We start from the raw sequence: 13,370 nt of genomic DNA, 5'->3' as shown, positions 1-13,370 counted from the left end.
GTAGCTTTTTCATCATAAGTCCTTTGAAACTGTCATGGATCATTGCATTGATCAGAGTAGGTATGTCTTTCATAGCTGATTGTCATTACAATATTGCTGTGATTGTGTATGGTGTTCTCCTAGTTCTGCTCAATTCACTTTGCATCAGCTCATATATGTCTTCCCAGGTTTTTCTGAAACTACCCACTTAGGCATCCCCTCAGTTTCCAAATCTTTGCCACCATGAAAAGAGCTACTATAAATATTTTTGTACATATGGATCCTTTTCATCTTTCTTTGATCTCTAACACAGTTTAGTAGCTTTTTGGACATAGTTCCAAATAATTTTCCAAAATAGCTTGACCAAATTTCCAAAACAGCTCTACCAACAGTGTATTAATATACCTGCTTTCCCACAGCCCATCCAGCAATTTGTAATTTTCCTTTTCTGCCATGTTAACTAATCTGATGGGTATAGGGTGTACCTCAGAGTTGTTTTAATTTACATTTCTTTAATTATTAGTGATTAGATTTTTTTTCATTTGACCATTGATAGCTTTGATTTCTTCTTTTGAAAACTGCCTGTTTATATCCTTTCTCCATTTATCAATTGGGGAATGGCCCTTATTTTTATAAATTTGGCTCAGTTCCCCATGTATCTGTGAAATGAACCCTTTATCTGAGAAACTTGCTATCAAAATCCCCCCCCACCCAGTTTTCTGCTTTCCTTCTAATTTTGACTGTGTTGGTTTTGTTTGTGTAAAAACCTTTTTAATTTAATGTAATCATAATTGTACATTTTACCTCCTGTGATCCTCTCTATCTCTTATTTGGTCACGAACTCTTCCCTTTTCTGTAGATCTGACAAATAGTATTTTCCTTACTTCCCTAATTTGCTTATGATATGTGTCTTGGCAGGTAGACTCCCGAGTATTTTATATTGTCTGCAGTTATTTAAAATGGAATTTCTCTTTCTATCTCTTCCTGCTGGGTTTTGCTGGTAATATATAACCACTCTGTAACTTAGAGTGTTAGAGGGCTATCTAAGCCACTGAAAATTTAAGTGACTTTCCCATAATCACATAGTTGGTATGTATCAGAGACCAGAATTGGAGCCAGGTTTTTGGTTTACTTGGTGGTACAGGACATACAGCACTGGACAGGGAGTCAAAAAGACCTGTTCTCTAATTCCATCTCAAACACTTACTAGCTGTGTGACTCTGGGCAAGTCCCTTTACCTTTCCCAGTCTAAGTTTCCTCATCCACAAAATAGAGGATAAAGCTAGCATCTATTTCACAGGGTTGTAAACATCATAATCAAATGAGATAATTTATGTAAAGTACTTTCTAAATTTTAAAATGCTATATAGCAATGATGATACAATAATATGTATACATATTATTTAAATGCCCTTAGTCTAGTATAATATTTCCAAAAGTATATTATTTTTCCCTGTGTAAAGAAATGGTAAAAACTTCATTGTCATGGTGTTTAGTTTGTGCAAAATGTGATGAGGGAAAGTTGGAAGGAATGCCAGAAGGTTTAAGTGATGGTGGCAGTGGTAGGAAAATCAGGGAAGGTAATGAGGTATGAGTGCAGCAGATCTCTGAGCCCAGAACTGTGTAGATTGAGGGGCTGATGGTAGGAGGCTTGATTCTTCCACCTATGGTTTAGAAAATAGAGAAATAGTAAAAGAAAAAAACCTCTGAAGCTGATAGCAAGGTCCTCTGTACTAGCTCCAAGAAGCTGATATTTATGGTGAAGCTAACAAGTATCAGTGAGTTCCAAGGCTGGCTCTTTTACAGGAAACCATTACAAAACCACAAAATCATGATTTTTGAAAAATCATGGAGAATGGGGAAGTGACAACAGACTCAGTAGGAGTAAATTTTTTTTCATAAGCCAATTCTTTTTTAAAATTTTATTTATTTTTTTATTAATTTATTTTGATTTATCAATAATCACTTCCATAAACTTTTGAGTTTTAAAGTTCTCTGCTTTTTAAAAAATTTTATTTATTTTTAGTTTTCAACATTCACTTTTATAAGAATTTGAGTTCTAAATTTTCCCCTCCCCAAGACAGCATGCAATCTGATATAGGTTATACATGTACAATCATATTACACATATTTCCACATTAGTCATTTTGTGAAAGAAGAATCAGAACAAAAGGAAAAAAAAACACAAGAAAGAAAAAGAAAGAAAATAGTATGCTTCGATCTGCATTCAAACTCCATAGTTCTTTCTCTGGATGTGGATAGCATTTTCCATCATGAGACTTTTTGGAGATGTCTTAGATCATTGCATTGTTGAGAAGAGCTAAGTCTACCAGAGTTGATCATTGCATAGTATTGCTGTTACTGTGTACACTATTCTCCTGGTTCTGCTCACTTCACTCAGCATCAGTGCATGTAAGTCTTTCCAGGTTTTTCTTTTTCTTTTTTAATTTTTAAATTAATTAATTTATTTTTAGTTTTCAACATTTACTTCCATCAGCTTTTAAGTTTTTTGGGTTTTGTTTTTTTTGGCTAGGCAATGAGGTTAAGTGACTTGCCCAGGGTCATACAGTTAGCAAGTGTTATGTGTCTGAGGTTGGATTTGAACTCAAGTCCTTTTGAATCCAGGGCCAGTGCTCCATCCACTGTTCCATCTAGCTGCCCCAGCTTTGAGTTTTAAATTTTCTCCTCTTTCCTCCCGTCCCCCCTCCCCAAGACTGCGTGCAATCTGATATAGGCTCTACATATGCATTCTTATTAAACATAGTTTCACATTAGTCATGTTGTAAAGAAGAATTAGAACAAATGGGAGGAACCACAATGAAGAAGAAACAAAACAAAACAAAAAAGAGAGAGAAAGAGAGAGAGAGAGAGAGAGCAAATAATATGCTTTGATCTACATTCAGACTCCATAGTTCTTTCTCTGGATGTGGATAGCATTTTCCATCATGAGACTTTTGGAAATGTCTTAGATCATTGCATTGTTGAGAAGAGCTAAATCTACCAGAGTTGGTCATTGCACAATGTTGCTGTTACTGTGTACAATGTTCTCCTGGTTCTGCTCACTTCACTCAGCATCAGTTCATGTAAGTCTTTCCAAGTTTTTTTGAAATCTACCTGCTCATCATTTCTTATGGAACAATAATATTCCATTACATTCATATACCACAACTTGTTCAACCATTCCCTGATTGATGGGCATCCCCTTAATGTCCAATTCTTTGTCACCACAAAAAGAGCTGCTATAAATATTTTTGTACATATGGATCCTTTTCCATTTTTTATGATCTCTTTGGGATACAGACCTAGGAGTGGTATTGCTGGATCAAAGGATAGGCACAGTTTTATAGCCCTTTGGGCATAGTTCCAAATTGCTCTCCAGAATGGTTGGATCAGTTCACAACTCCACCAACAGTGCATTAGTGTTCCAATTTTCCCACATCTTCTCCAACCTTCCTGTTTTGTCATGAGAGCCAATCTGATAGGTATGATATGGTATTTCAGAGTTGTTTTAATTTGCATTTCTCTAATCAATAGTGATTTAGAGCACTTTTATATGACTACAGATAGCTTTAATTTCTTCCTCTGAAAACTGCCTGTTCATATCCTTTGACTATCAATTGGGGAGTGACTTGTATTCTTATGAATTTGACTCAGTTCTCTATATATTTTAGAAATGGGGCCTTTATCAGAGACACTAGCTGTAAAAATTGTCTCCCAGCTTTCTGCTTCCCTTCTAATTTTGGTTGCATCGAGCCGTTGAACTTTAACTCCTTGTAAAATTCTAGAATGTATTATTAAAAGGATAGTTTAAAAAGCCTTCAAAGATATTATCACTATGAACCAATATGGTTTCATTAACAGAAACTATGCTGTAACCAAACAAGAAATAGAGGTTTGTGGTAGGTAAAATGGACAATTTTGATTATGTAAAATTAAGATGTTTTTGTACAAACAAAACCAATGTAGGTAAAATTAGAAGAGAAGTGAGAAATTTGGGAGGAAAATCTTTGCCACAAGTTTCTCTGATAAAGATCTCATTTCTAAGATACATATAGAACTGATTCAAATTTATAAGAATAAGACTCATTTCCCCAATTGACAAATGGTTAAAGGATATGAGCAGGCAAATCCAAGCTATCAACAGTCATATTTTTTTCAAAAAAGTTCAAAGTTGCTAATAATTAGAGAAATGCAAATGAAAATAATTCAGAGGCATAAACTCATACCCATCAGGTTGGCAAAGTTGACAAAAAGGGAAAATGACAAATTGCTGGATGAGCTATGTGAAAACAGGTATATTATTCCACTGTTATGGGGCTTTGAATTGGTCCAGTCATTTTAGAAAGTTAACTATGTTCAAAAAGCTGTTAAACCATGTATATACACTTCGACCTAGCAGTAATAGTTCTATACCCTAGGGAGATCAAAGAAAGAGGAAAAGGACCCATATGTACTAAATTATTTATAACAGCTCTTTTCATGGTGGCAAAGAATTGGAAAATGAGGTGATGCCCATCAATTGGGTAAAGACTGAAAAACTTATGGGATATGAATGTGATAGAATGCTATCGTGCTCTAAGAAATGATGAAGGGGATTGTTTTAGAAAAACCTGAGAAGGCTTATATTAACCGATGAAAAGTAAAGTGAGCAGAACCAGAATAACAATTTATATGATAACAACAATACAAACAACCTTGAAAGAATTAGCAACTCTGAGAAACACAATGGAACCAACTACAATTCTAGAGGACTCATGACTGAGAGTGCATATTGAAGCATATATATTCTATATCACCACATATGGCCCGCAAAAGGATTTCAGGCAGCCCTCGAAAAATGAGAGGATGTAAAAGAAAGTAAAGATGTAATGAGTCCTTTGTCCGTGCCTTGATTAACAAAACTAGTCACTATTGACTAGTTGGTGGGTTGCCACTGTCCATTCTCTCCTGTTTATCATATGACCTGCAGCAGCCAACCATTGTCAATCTGTTTCTGGTTTGAGAGGAGTGAGAGCCATGTCTTTTTGCTGTGTTTTCAGTCATTACTGGTGTTGAACAGGGACAAAATGAGTGCAAAATAGTTTAATCATTAATTACACCTTTACTTGAAAAGTGAGATGTTTAAAACCTATCTGCAGCCCGAGGAAGTTTAGCCTATTTTAATTTTGACCCCTACCTACTGCCAAGGTGTGCCGGTTTTTCTATTTTTTTATATATATGTATGTATGTATGTATGTATGTATGTATGTATGTATGACTAATGTGGGGATTTGCTTTCCTTGACTATACATATTTGTAACCAGTTTTTTTCTTGCTTTCTCAATGAATGGGGGAGCTGAAATAGAAGAAAGAAAAGAAAGACAATTTGGAACTGAAAATAAAATAAAATTAAATAAAAAAACGCCCAGACAAATCATGCCAGACTAACTACATTTCCTTTTTTGGAACAAACTGTTAGGCTATTAGATGAGGTGAATATTGTAGATTATACACACATAAAAGTGTGTGTATATATATACATATATGCATACATACATATAAATACACACACACACACACATGAAATATAGTTTAGATAATAGTACAGGTAGATGAGGATTAGAACTGGTAGGCTGGAGAGATCCAAAGAATCTTGATTAATGGATTCGTCATCTTAGAGAAAGGTTTCTACTCATGAACTCCAGGATCTCTTTAGCTCTGTTCTCATCAATGTCTTTTATCAATGATTTAGATGAAGACATAAATAAGATATTTATTAGATTGACATATGAGACTGTTTTTAGAGGGCATAGCTAATATGTTGGCTAACTGAGACAGATCTTGACAGGTTGGAATAAGGGACCAAGTCTAACAAAATGAAATTTAATGGAGACAAATGTAAAGTCCCATACTTGGGTTCAAAGAAACAATTGTACGTATACAGATTGGGGGTATGATGGTCAGGTTGGAAAACATATGGAGTCTTGGGTGAAGTGAAAGCTCAGTATTAGTCAGCAGCATCAAGTAATAGCCAAAGTAACCAGGGTGATCTTAGGCAGCATTTCTAGAGACATAGTGACCATACCAAAGGAGGTGATAGTCCAGTCATTCCCTGTGTAGTTGGACAACATCTAGGACAGAGGGAATCAGACTCAGGGCCCTTGGGTGCATGGTGCAGCAAAAATCCTGAGTGTTCTGAACCAGATTAAAATGAAATTGGGAAATGTTTAATAAAACAAATAAGCATGCACTATAATATAGATAATGTTAAATTATGGTTTCCTAAGTCAACATGTATCCTGCAGAGATCCATTTCTATTTGAGTTCGACACCACTTATCTAGAATATTTTGCTCTGTTCTTGGAGCCACATTTTAGGAAGTACATAAGAAGAGGGCAATAAATATGGAAAAGGAACCATAAAGATGTTTAGTATGGAGAAAACTTAGTGGGGACATAATTGATCTCTTCAAGCATTTTAACAGCTGCTATGTAGAAGAGGGATTGGACTTATTTTGCTTGGCCTCAGAATATAGAATCAGGAGTGATGGGAAGAAATTTCATGGAAGCAAATTTCAGTTGATTGTAAGGGAAAATTTCCTAACAACTGAAATAGGCTGCCTCAAGAGATAGTGAGCTTCTTGCCAACAGGAAGCTAGATGAGAACTCATGGAAGGTTTTGTGAAGGCAGAGCCATAATATGAGGAATTATAGCATCTGGGGCCAAGTTGAGTGAGCAGGAGAGTAGGAGAAGAAACCAATGGTATGACCATTCCTAGGCATGGTTGAGATAGTCTAGAGACAAAGGTCATAGGCACTGAGGAGGATGAAGAACTTGTAGGTCAGGCACTTGGAAGGGGGCAGAAGAATATCTTGTCATATACTGAGCTTATTGGGGAAGAGGGAGAGGAATCTGGAGGTCTATAGATGACAGCAACAAGAATGTGGTCAAGAGGCAGCTAGGTGGTGCAGTGGATAGAGCACCGGCCCTGAAGTCAGGAGGACCTGAGTTCAAATCCGGCCTCAGACCCCACACTTGACACGTACTAGCTGTGTGACCTTGGGCAAGTCACTTAACCCCAATTGCCTCACTAAAAAAAAAAAGAATGTGGTCAGGATCAAGTAAATTTTGAAGGTGGGAAGATAGTTACTGAGAGCTGCAAGGGAAGTACCTGGTAGTGGAGAGCAGGGGATCCACTAACTCCTTCTTTTGGCTTTGTGTGTTTTAGAGTATGAGAGAAGGAACAAGTCAGTCTTGGAGAAGGTTTCAGAAGTGGTGTCTTCAAAAGAAAGGTTTCAGTTAGCAACCAAGGATGGAAGGAATGTGAGAGAAAGATAAGTATTTTAAATATATATGTATACACACGTGTATACATATATACATATGCATACACACATGTATATATATAGAAAGGAGAGAAACATATATATATATATATATGTAAAGAGAGAGAGAGAGAGATAGTTAAGAGTAGGGTTTCAAAGGGCAGGAGATAGGAGCTGGAAAGGTCTACGGTTCAGTTTACATGAGAGTGAGTAAAACAGTGACTGGCTTGTGTTGGCTTTGCCATTGAGCCTCCAGTTGTTCCCAAGGTGATCCTTGGCATATTGTGTGATGTGAATCCCCAGGCCAGATAATCCTATACGGATCAGTTTCATGTATCCCTTAAAGTGTTAGATGTCCTCTGAGGTTCCCCCCCCTTCTAACTTTGTGATTCTGTGAAAAACAGACACAGAGCCTGGGAAACATATGGTGGGCAAGAGAAAGACAGATACTATGTTTTAGAGGCAGAAACACAAGATTATTGTGTGCCACTCGTCACCCAAAGCAATAGAAAGATAGGGACACGGGTAGAGAGGAGTCAAGATCAGGATATGAGACTGACATGACAGATAGGGAGGAAGCTGCCACCTTTGGGTCCCCAGTGGACTTTGCTGTCTCAGTGTTGGATCTGTGATACTAGGAAAAATTACCTCTTCAGGCCCAACCCCAACCCCATTGTCCTAGCCCTGACAGCTTAAGATGGGCAGACTATGAGTGGGCAGAAGGGGTATTGTTGGCTGGGGTTGCTCCAATAGATGACACTTTGCTGGGGATTTTCATAGTCTCAATTGGTGGGGGCCCCACAAGCTTGCAATAAACACACAGACACACGAACCATACAGAAAAGGCTGAGGTGGTTTATTCAGGACACTGTCATTACCTTGACCCTAGTAATGTAGGAGCCCAGGCCCCCAGTGAATGTAGTTGAGAATAAGGGAGCAGAGATCCTCCAGATGTTATAGAAAAATTGCCTCCAAGACTGAACCAATGCTTTGGGAATGCTGGAACATAACTTGCCTAATTTTGCAATACAGATACTCTAAGGTGGTCTGGATAAAGGCTGCACAGCCTGAGGTTATTTCACTCCCACTGTGCTAACAGATTTTTGTCCTAAGTTCCTTTTCCTTTTTTTTTTTCAACAACTTTTTTTTTCTTAATATAAAACTGACCTTGCTACATCAATGCTTCTGATCTGGGAGGACATCCCCAGAAAGGAAAAAAAAAAACAGTTTTAAAAAGTTTGATAATAAAAAATTAAATATCATATTATATATAAAAAAGTTTAGTAAAAATAGTCTTATCCAATGAAAACATCGTTGGTGGAGTAGACAATGTTTCAGAAATGTGGTAGAAAACTGTGACTCTGGAGTGAGGCATCAAACAACTTCTGTAAACAAAGCGACCCAATATTTTCTAAAACCACAGTCCTAGCCTGTATGTAAAACAGACCTTGCAAAGAACTGCTTACCCACCTGGGCAGGTGAGTAACGGTGAATGAAAGGCAGCTGTCATGAGTCCCTATCTAGCTTGTTCTCCCTCGGCTAGATGATGCTGGGAGACAGAGTTGAAACATCTGGGCTGGGTATCTTGGCTCTTTACAAGGTGGGTGCCCGTTATGCAGTATGAATATTTATGTGTACAGGGGTTGTCTATATCCCTGGCTTTGGAAAGAAGACATACATTTGTGCTATATAGGTATGTAGTATAACAGTGATTGGAGCACGTATAAGAAAGAAGAAGCGCTATGTGTTTTAATGAATTACTCTAAATAGTATTGATGGCTCCTGACTATACTGGGGCGCTGTCTCCAAGAGGAAGGCAGGAGGGGCTTCAGGACAGCAGAGGCCCGAGGCAGCTGCCGATTTGGAGCTAGCCGCTAATGCAGGGGCTGTAGTAGACCGCACTACTGGCGTCAGATAGCGCAGATATCAAACTGCTCTCCTCGCAGGACAGAGTCCTAGGGGTTAGCTTCGCCAGAGACACATGATACGCTAGCCCGGGCACTTCTGGCCGAGTCCGGCTCGTGTTTAGATACTGGTCAAACTCATTGCGGTCCACGTCGGTCCACAGCTCAGCCGAACTCAGCTGTTCTACTCCATCCAGGTGGTGTACCTCAGGTGGGGGAGAGAGCTGGCCCAAATGCGGGGACAGGCCACTGGCCCGGGGGCCGGCGGGACCCGAGGGGCCGCATAGCTGGCTATAGTAGAGGCCCGGCGGGGGCGGGGGGGCGGTCCTTAGGGCCTCGGCCAGGTGTGCTGGAGCCGGGGGTTGCCCGTAGGGGCCCCCCAGGTCCCGAGCCAGCGCCTTGTCGGGGGCGTAGTCCAGCTGTGGCGGGTAAGGCGAACGGAAGCCTAGGAGACCGCAGTCGTCCTGCATGTGCGGCGGGAAGAAGGCTGGCTCACTGGGCTCCAGCACGTCTAGCGGGGACATCTCGGGCGTGGGCAGCCCGAAGTTGTCCAGCTCGGCGCCCAGCGGGTGCAGTTCCCTGAAGTGATTGAGGGGGGGTGGCTGCTGGTGGCCAGGCACCCCCGAGTGTGTTGCGGCAAAGCCCTCCGCGCCAGCGCCAGCGCCGCAGCTGGAGCCGTTAGGGGGCTGCGAGAGGCCGTGCAGCAGGAGACTTGGCTCCAGCCGCCGGCTTTTCTTGGCCTGCTTCTTCCTCCGGGGGCGGTATTTGTAGTTGGGGTGATCCTGCAGGTGCTGGATACGCAGCCGCTCCGCTTCCTCCACGAAGGGACGCTTCTCGGTCGTGGTCAGGGCTTTCCATGCCTGGCCTAGGGGCCGGGGGAAAGACGGTTAGCGCCCAAAGCTGGGCGTTGGAAAGTAAGGAGAGGGGACAATAAGGGGCAAGGAGCAGCTCCCGAGGACTAGATCTCCATGATCCAGTCTTCGTGGCTCTTCAAGGTGCCCGGGTAGTACGACCTGTGTCAGGGGATGGAACTTAGCTCCTCTCGGTGAACTCCTACACGCAGAGGGCTGAGGTGGGTCCTGGCTCGTGGGGGAGAGAGGCGCCAGTCTACCCTCTTCCCCACATCCCCCACAGAGATAGCTCAGGGGCCAGGAGTGGGGGCAGTATACTGAGGTTGTACTGAGAAGTCGTACACTGCCTTCTTTAGAACTCAAGGAGTGTAAAGGAACATGAACTAGGGAGCTCCTGGCTGAGGTGCCCAAGACTTGGATCAAAGGTGGCCAGAATGTAGAAATCTCTTCTTACTTAGACCTCTTTCCTCTCAGTTAACGTCTTCTGTCTCCGTCCCCAGTCTACTAGCCCCCTTTTCTGTCCGCCTTCCTTCTCTGTCCCCTTCCTCATTCCCCGCCCCCCCCGTCCCCCAACCCTTTCTTGTCCTGTCTTTTTCCTAGTCTTATTTGTCTGGCCTGGTTTAGTGCCTTTGGATTCCATCTACCGCTCTCCTGATCTCTTCCCTCTCTCTTCCTTGGTCCCTACTCCCTTTCCCCATTCCAACCTCCCTCTTCTGATACCCTGTTTTCTTTTCCCCTCCCCACTCTCTTCCCCCCCTACAGATACTACTCTAACTTCTGGTCCTCTTCCTCTGTCCTGGCTCCCCTTTGGAGCAGTCCACTTTCCCCAAACTCTACCCAGTCTCTGTCCCCTTCACCCAGCTTCGGCTTACCCAGCATTTTGCTGAGGACTGCGTTGTGCAGATCGGGGTTCTGTTGTGCCAGTCGCTTGCGCTCGTCTTTGGCCCAGACCATGAAGGCGTTCATGGGCCGGCGGATGCGAGAATCGTCACCCTGTTTGCTCTCAGCACGGCCCGGTGGTGGGCTGTAGCCATAGTGAGGCTCCGGACTGGGTTCGGGGCTTGGCGGGGAGGCGGGCGCCCCCGGAGCTCCCTGGCGGAAGGCGAAGCCGGGGCCGGGGGCCGGGCTGGGCGTCCGGGCGGGCGCGGCTGCTGCTGCGGTCAGAGCTGGACTTGAACCGCGGAAGGCTGTTGCTGCGGCGGCTGCGCGCCCGGGGGGCTCAGCTACGGGCTCGGGCCCCGGGGCCCATGAACAGTCGCGCCGGGCCTGCGGAACGTCCTCTGCCCCGTAGACGGGTGGCGATCTATGCATTCCAGCTGGACGGGACCTGGAGGCAGAACTGAGCCACGGGGAGAACTAGAGGCCACGTACAGCAGCGGGTGGAGAGACTGAACGATACGGCCGGCAGGGATCCGAGGGGGCGGCCGGCAAGGCAGACTTTGGGCTGCGGCCGAGCTGGAGGGGCCAGATATAGGGGCCCGGACCAATCAGCGCAGGGTGGGGGGGGGAAGAGGGCTGGAGTCCCGGCTTCAGGAAAAGAGGTGGATGGGTGGGGGGAGCCTGGGCTGTCCCCTCTCATGAGTTTCCTTTTCTCTCTTCTAGGGGTCTTGTTCGGGGGTATCCTCTTGTCACTCATCCATCTGAATCCCCACCCACCTTCGCCCACTCCTCAGTCTTCTGTGACAACCACCCCCTCCCTTTCTTACTTTGCCAGGCGAGGGAGGATTGTGTAGGGGTGCACTGCTTTTCTCCTCTGCTTCCTTCCCCAACCCCTTCTTACTCCAAGTCTAGGTAGGGAAACATAAGTAGATCTAAATTCATGTTCATACAGAAAGCATTCCTATCCAGGACTGGGACCCAGACCCAGGTAACTCGACTCCCCTGTCCAGCGCCTTCTTTCTGCCACCTCTCACAAATGGATAGCGTTGGTTATTTCCCATCCCTGGTATCACGGCCTTGTAGGAGTCACCGCCACCCCACCCCCGTCCCAGAACTTCGTGCTTTGTCCCTTTTCCTCAGGTCGGTAAAGTCCTTCCTGAAGTCTAACTTGAAGCTCTCGTCACATGTGAGAGGTGTCTAAAGCACATTTGTATTTTGAGGGAATAAAATAGCTTGAAGAGGAGGGCATCAGATCTTTATAGGGCTTCAGCGAAGTGAGTAACCTCACTCGCCACTCTTGAGGCCCCGGCCAGAGCCATATCGCGATCTCCATCCCTCCGATCCCAGCAATTTAGAGGGGAGGACTCTAAAAGCCAGATGGTAACACTTTCTCTCCCGTTTACCTACCCTCCCTCCCCGAAGTCATTCTCCTTTGCTCTTAATTTTTCACTACTCTGTAAAACCTCGGTAATTTGGTTCCGAGGCTTCTTCTAGTAGGGACTTGGGGAAGGAGTAAAGTTTAGCCTGAGGGGTCTTTGGGCCTGGGAGACAGAAAAAGAGATTCCGGTACAGACAGACTAGAAAGGGAAAGAGTCGTGATTATGGGAAACTGCGGAAAAATGACTAGGTTAAAGGAGCTGATCTCGCACCTGCAGTGGGAGCTCGGGGTGCCAGGCAGAGGCTCTGAAGTGGGGGTCTTTGGCTACCCCTCTCTCCCCCGGAAAATGATCCAGGTCTCCTGCCTAGTTGGACGTCGGTGTCAGGAGGAGGGAAAGAAGTTAGATGAGGGAACGAATTCCTGGCGGTTTGGAGGATGAGGTCGGAGACACCTCCTCCCCAGGGTACTGAGGTTGGGGGGAGCGGGAAAGGCAAGAGTATGGATAAGATGACTTGGAAAGGTCAAGGATCATGGTCTTTTGACCTTCTACTCTGTCTGCGGCAGGGGTGAAGACGTGGCAGGAAACATTGGACCCCTGGCTCCTTGAGTGGCACTTTCCCTGGGACACCAATCTTCTGGCATGACACAGAGTCTAATCTTAGTTGAGCTAGGCGTGCTTTAGTCTCTGATCCTCTGCCTCCCCCCTTCTCAGAAGACCCCTACCCACAACTCCGAGGCTGGCGGGAGAAAAACCTAGGGCAGTGGTTGCGGCCTTGTGGGTAAGGTGCTGGGGAAGGAGGGGAATGGGGTGCTGGAGAGTGAGATGGGCCTAGGTCCGTGAGGTGGGACCTTGGGGAGTAAGCTCAAGGAAAGGGGTCTGTGGAAGGAGACCACAGGGAGAAGGCCTCCGGGAGGCGGCCTGGGGGAGGGATTCCAGCGAGCATCAAGCTGCCGCTGCCCCGAGCGGAAGCGCTGGCTGTTCCAGGCCAGAGATAAGATCCTTGTCTGTGACCTCTCCCACCACCTTCCCCGGCAGGGCTGGCGTCCGACGGGCTGGCCAGCGGCCCGGCCGCAA

At 44.4% G+C, this 13,370-nt stretch overlaps 1 protein-coding gene across 1 annotated transcript; it reads right to left on the bottom strand.

Moving 5' to 3' along the window:
* Nucleotides 1–8,118: 8,118 nt before the first annotated feature.
* On the bottom strand, nucleotides 8,119–11,462 carry SOX18 (SRY-box 18). The gene is made up of 2 exons (XM_027848668.1): nucleotides 10,911–11,462; nucleotides 8,119–10,052 (listed from the first exon to the last, which is right to left on the bottom strand). Exons 1-2 carry the CDS (start codon nucleotides 11,347–11,349, stop codon nucleotides 9,151–9,153), a joined length of 1,341 nt encoding a protein of 446 aa, XP_027704469.1. The 5' UTR covers nucleotides 11,350–11,462; the 3' UTR covers nucleotides 8,119–9,150.
* Nucleotides 11,463–13,370: the final 1,908 nt, after the last annotated feature.

The sequence above is a fragment of the Vombatus ursinus genome, unplaced genomic scaffold (genome assembly GCF_900497805.2).
Source record: "Vombatus ursinus unplaced genomic scaffold, bare-nosed wombat genome assembly UNPS02000580.1, whole genome shotgun sequence".
Lineage (NCBI taxonomy): Eukaryota > Metazoa > Chordata > Mammalia > Diprotodontia > Vombatidae > Vombatus > Vombatus ursinus.
This window is presented reverse-complemented; position numbering and strand designations above follow the sequence as displayed.

Bases quoted from the DNA above. Each gene is read 5' to 3' on its own strand.
- SOX18 (XM_027848668.1), bottom strand. From the start codon at position 11,349: ATGCATAGATCGCCACCCGTCTACGGGGCAGAGGACGTTCCGCAGGCC. The intron at 10,053-10,910 runs GTAAGCCGAAGC...CCCGGCCCCTAG, and splicing joins AGTCCTCAGCAAAATGCTGG to GCCAGGCATGGAAAGCCCTG.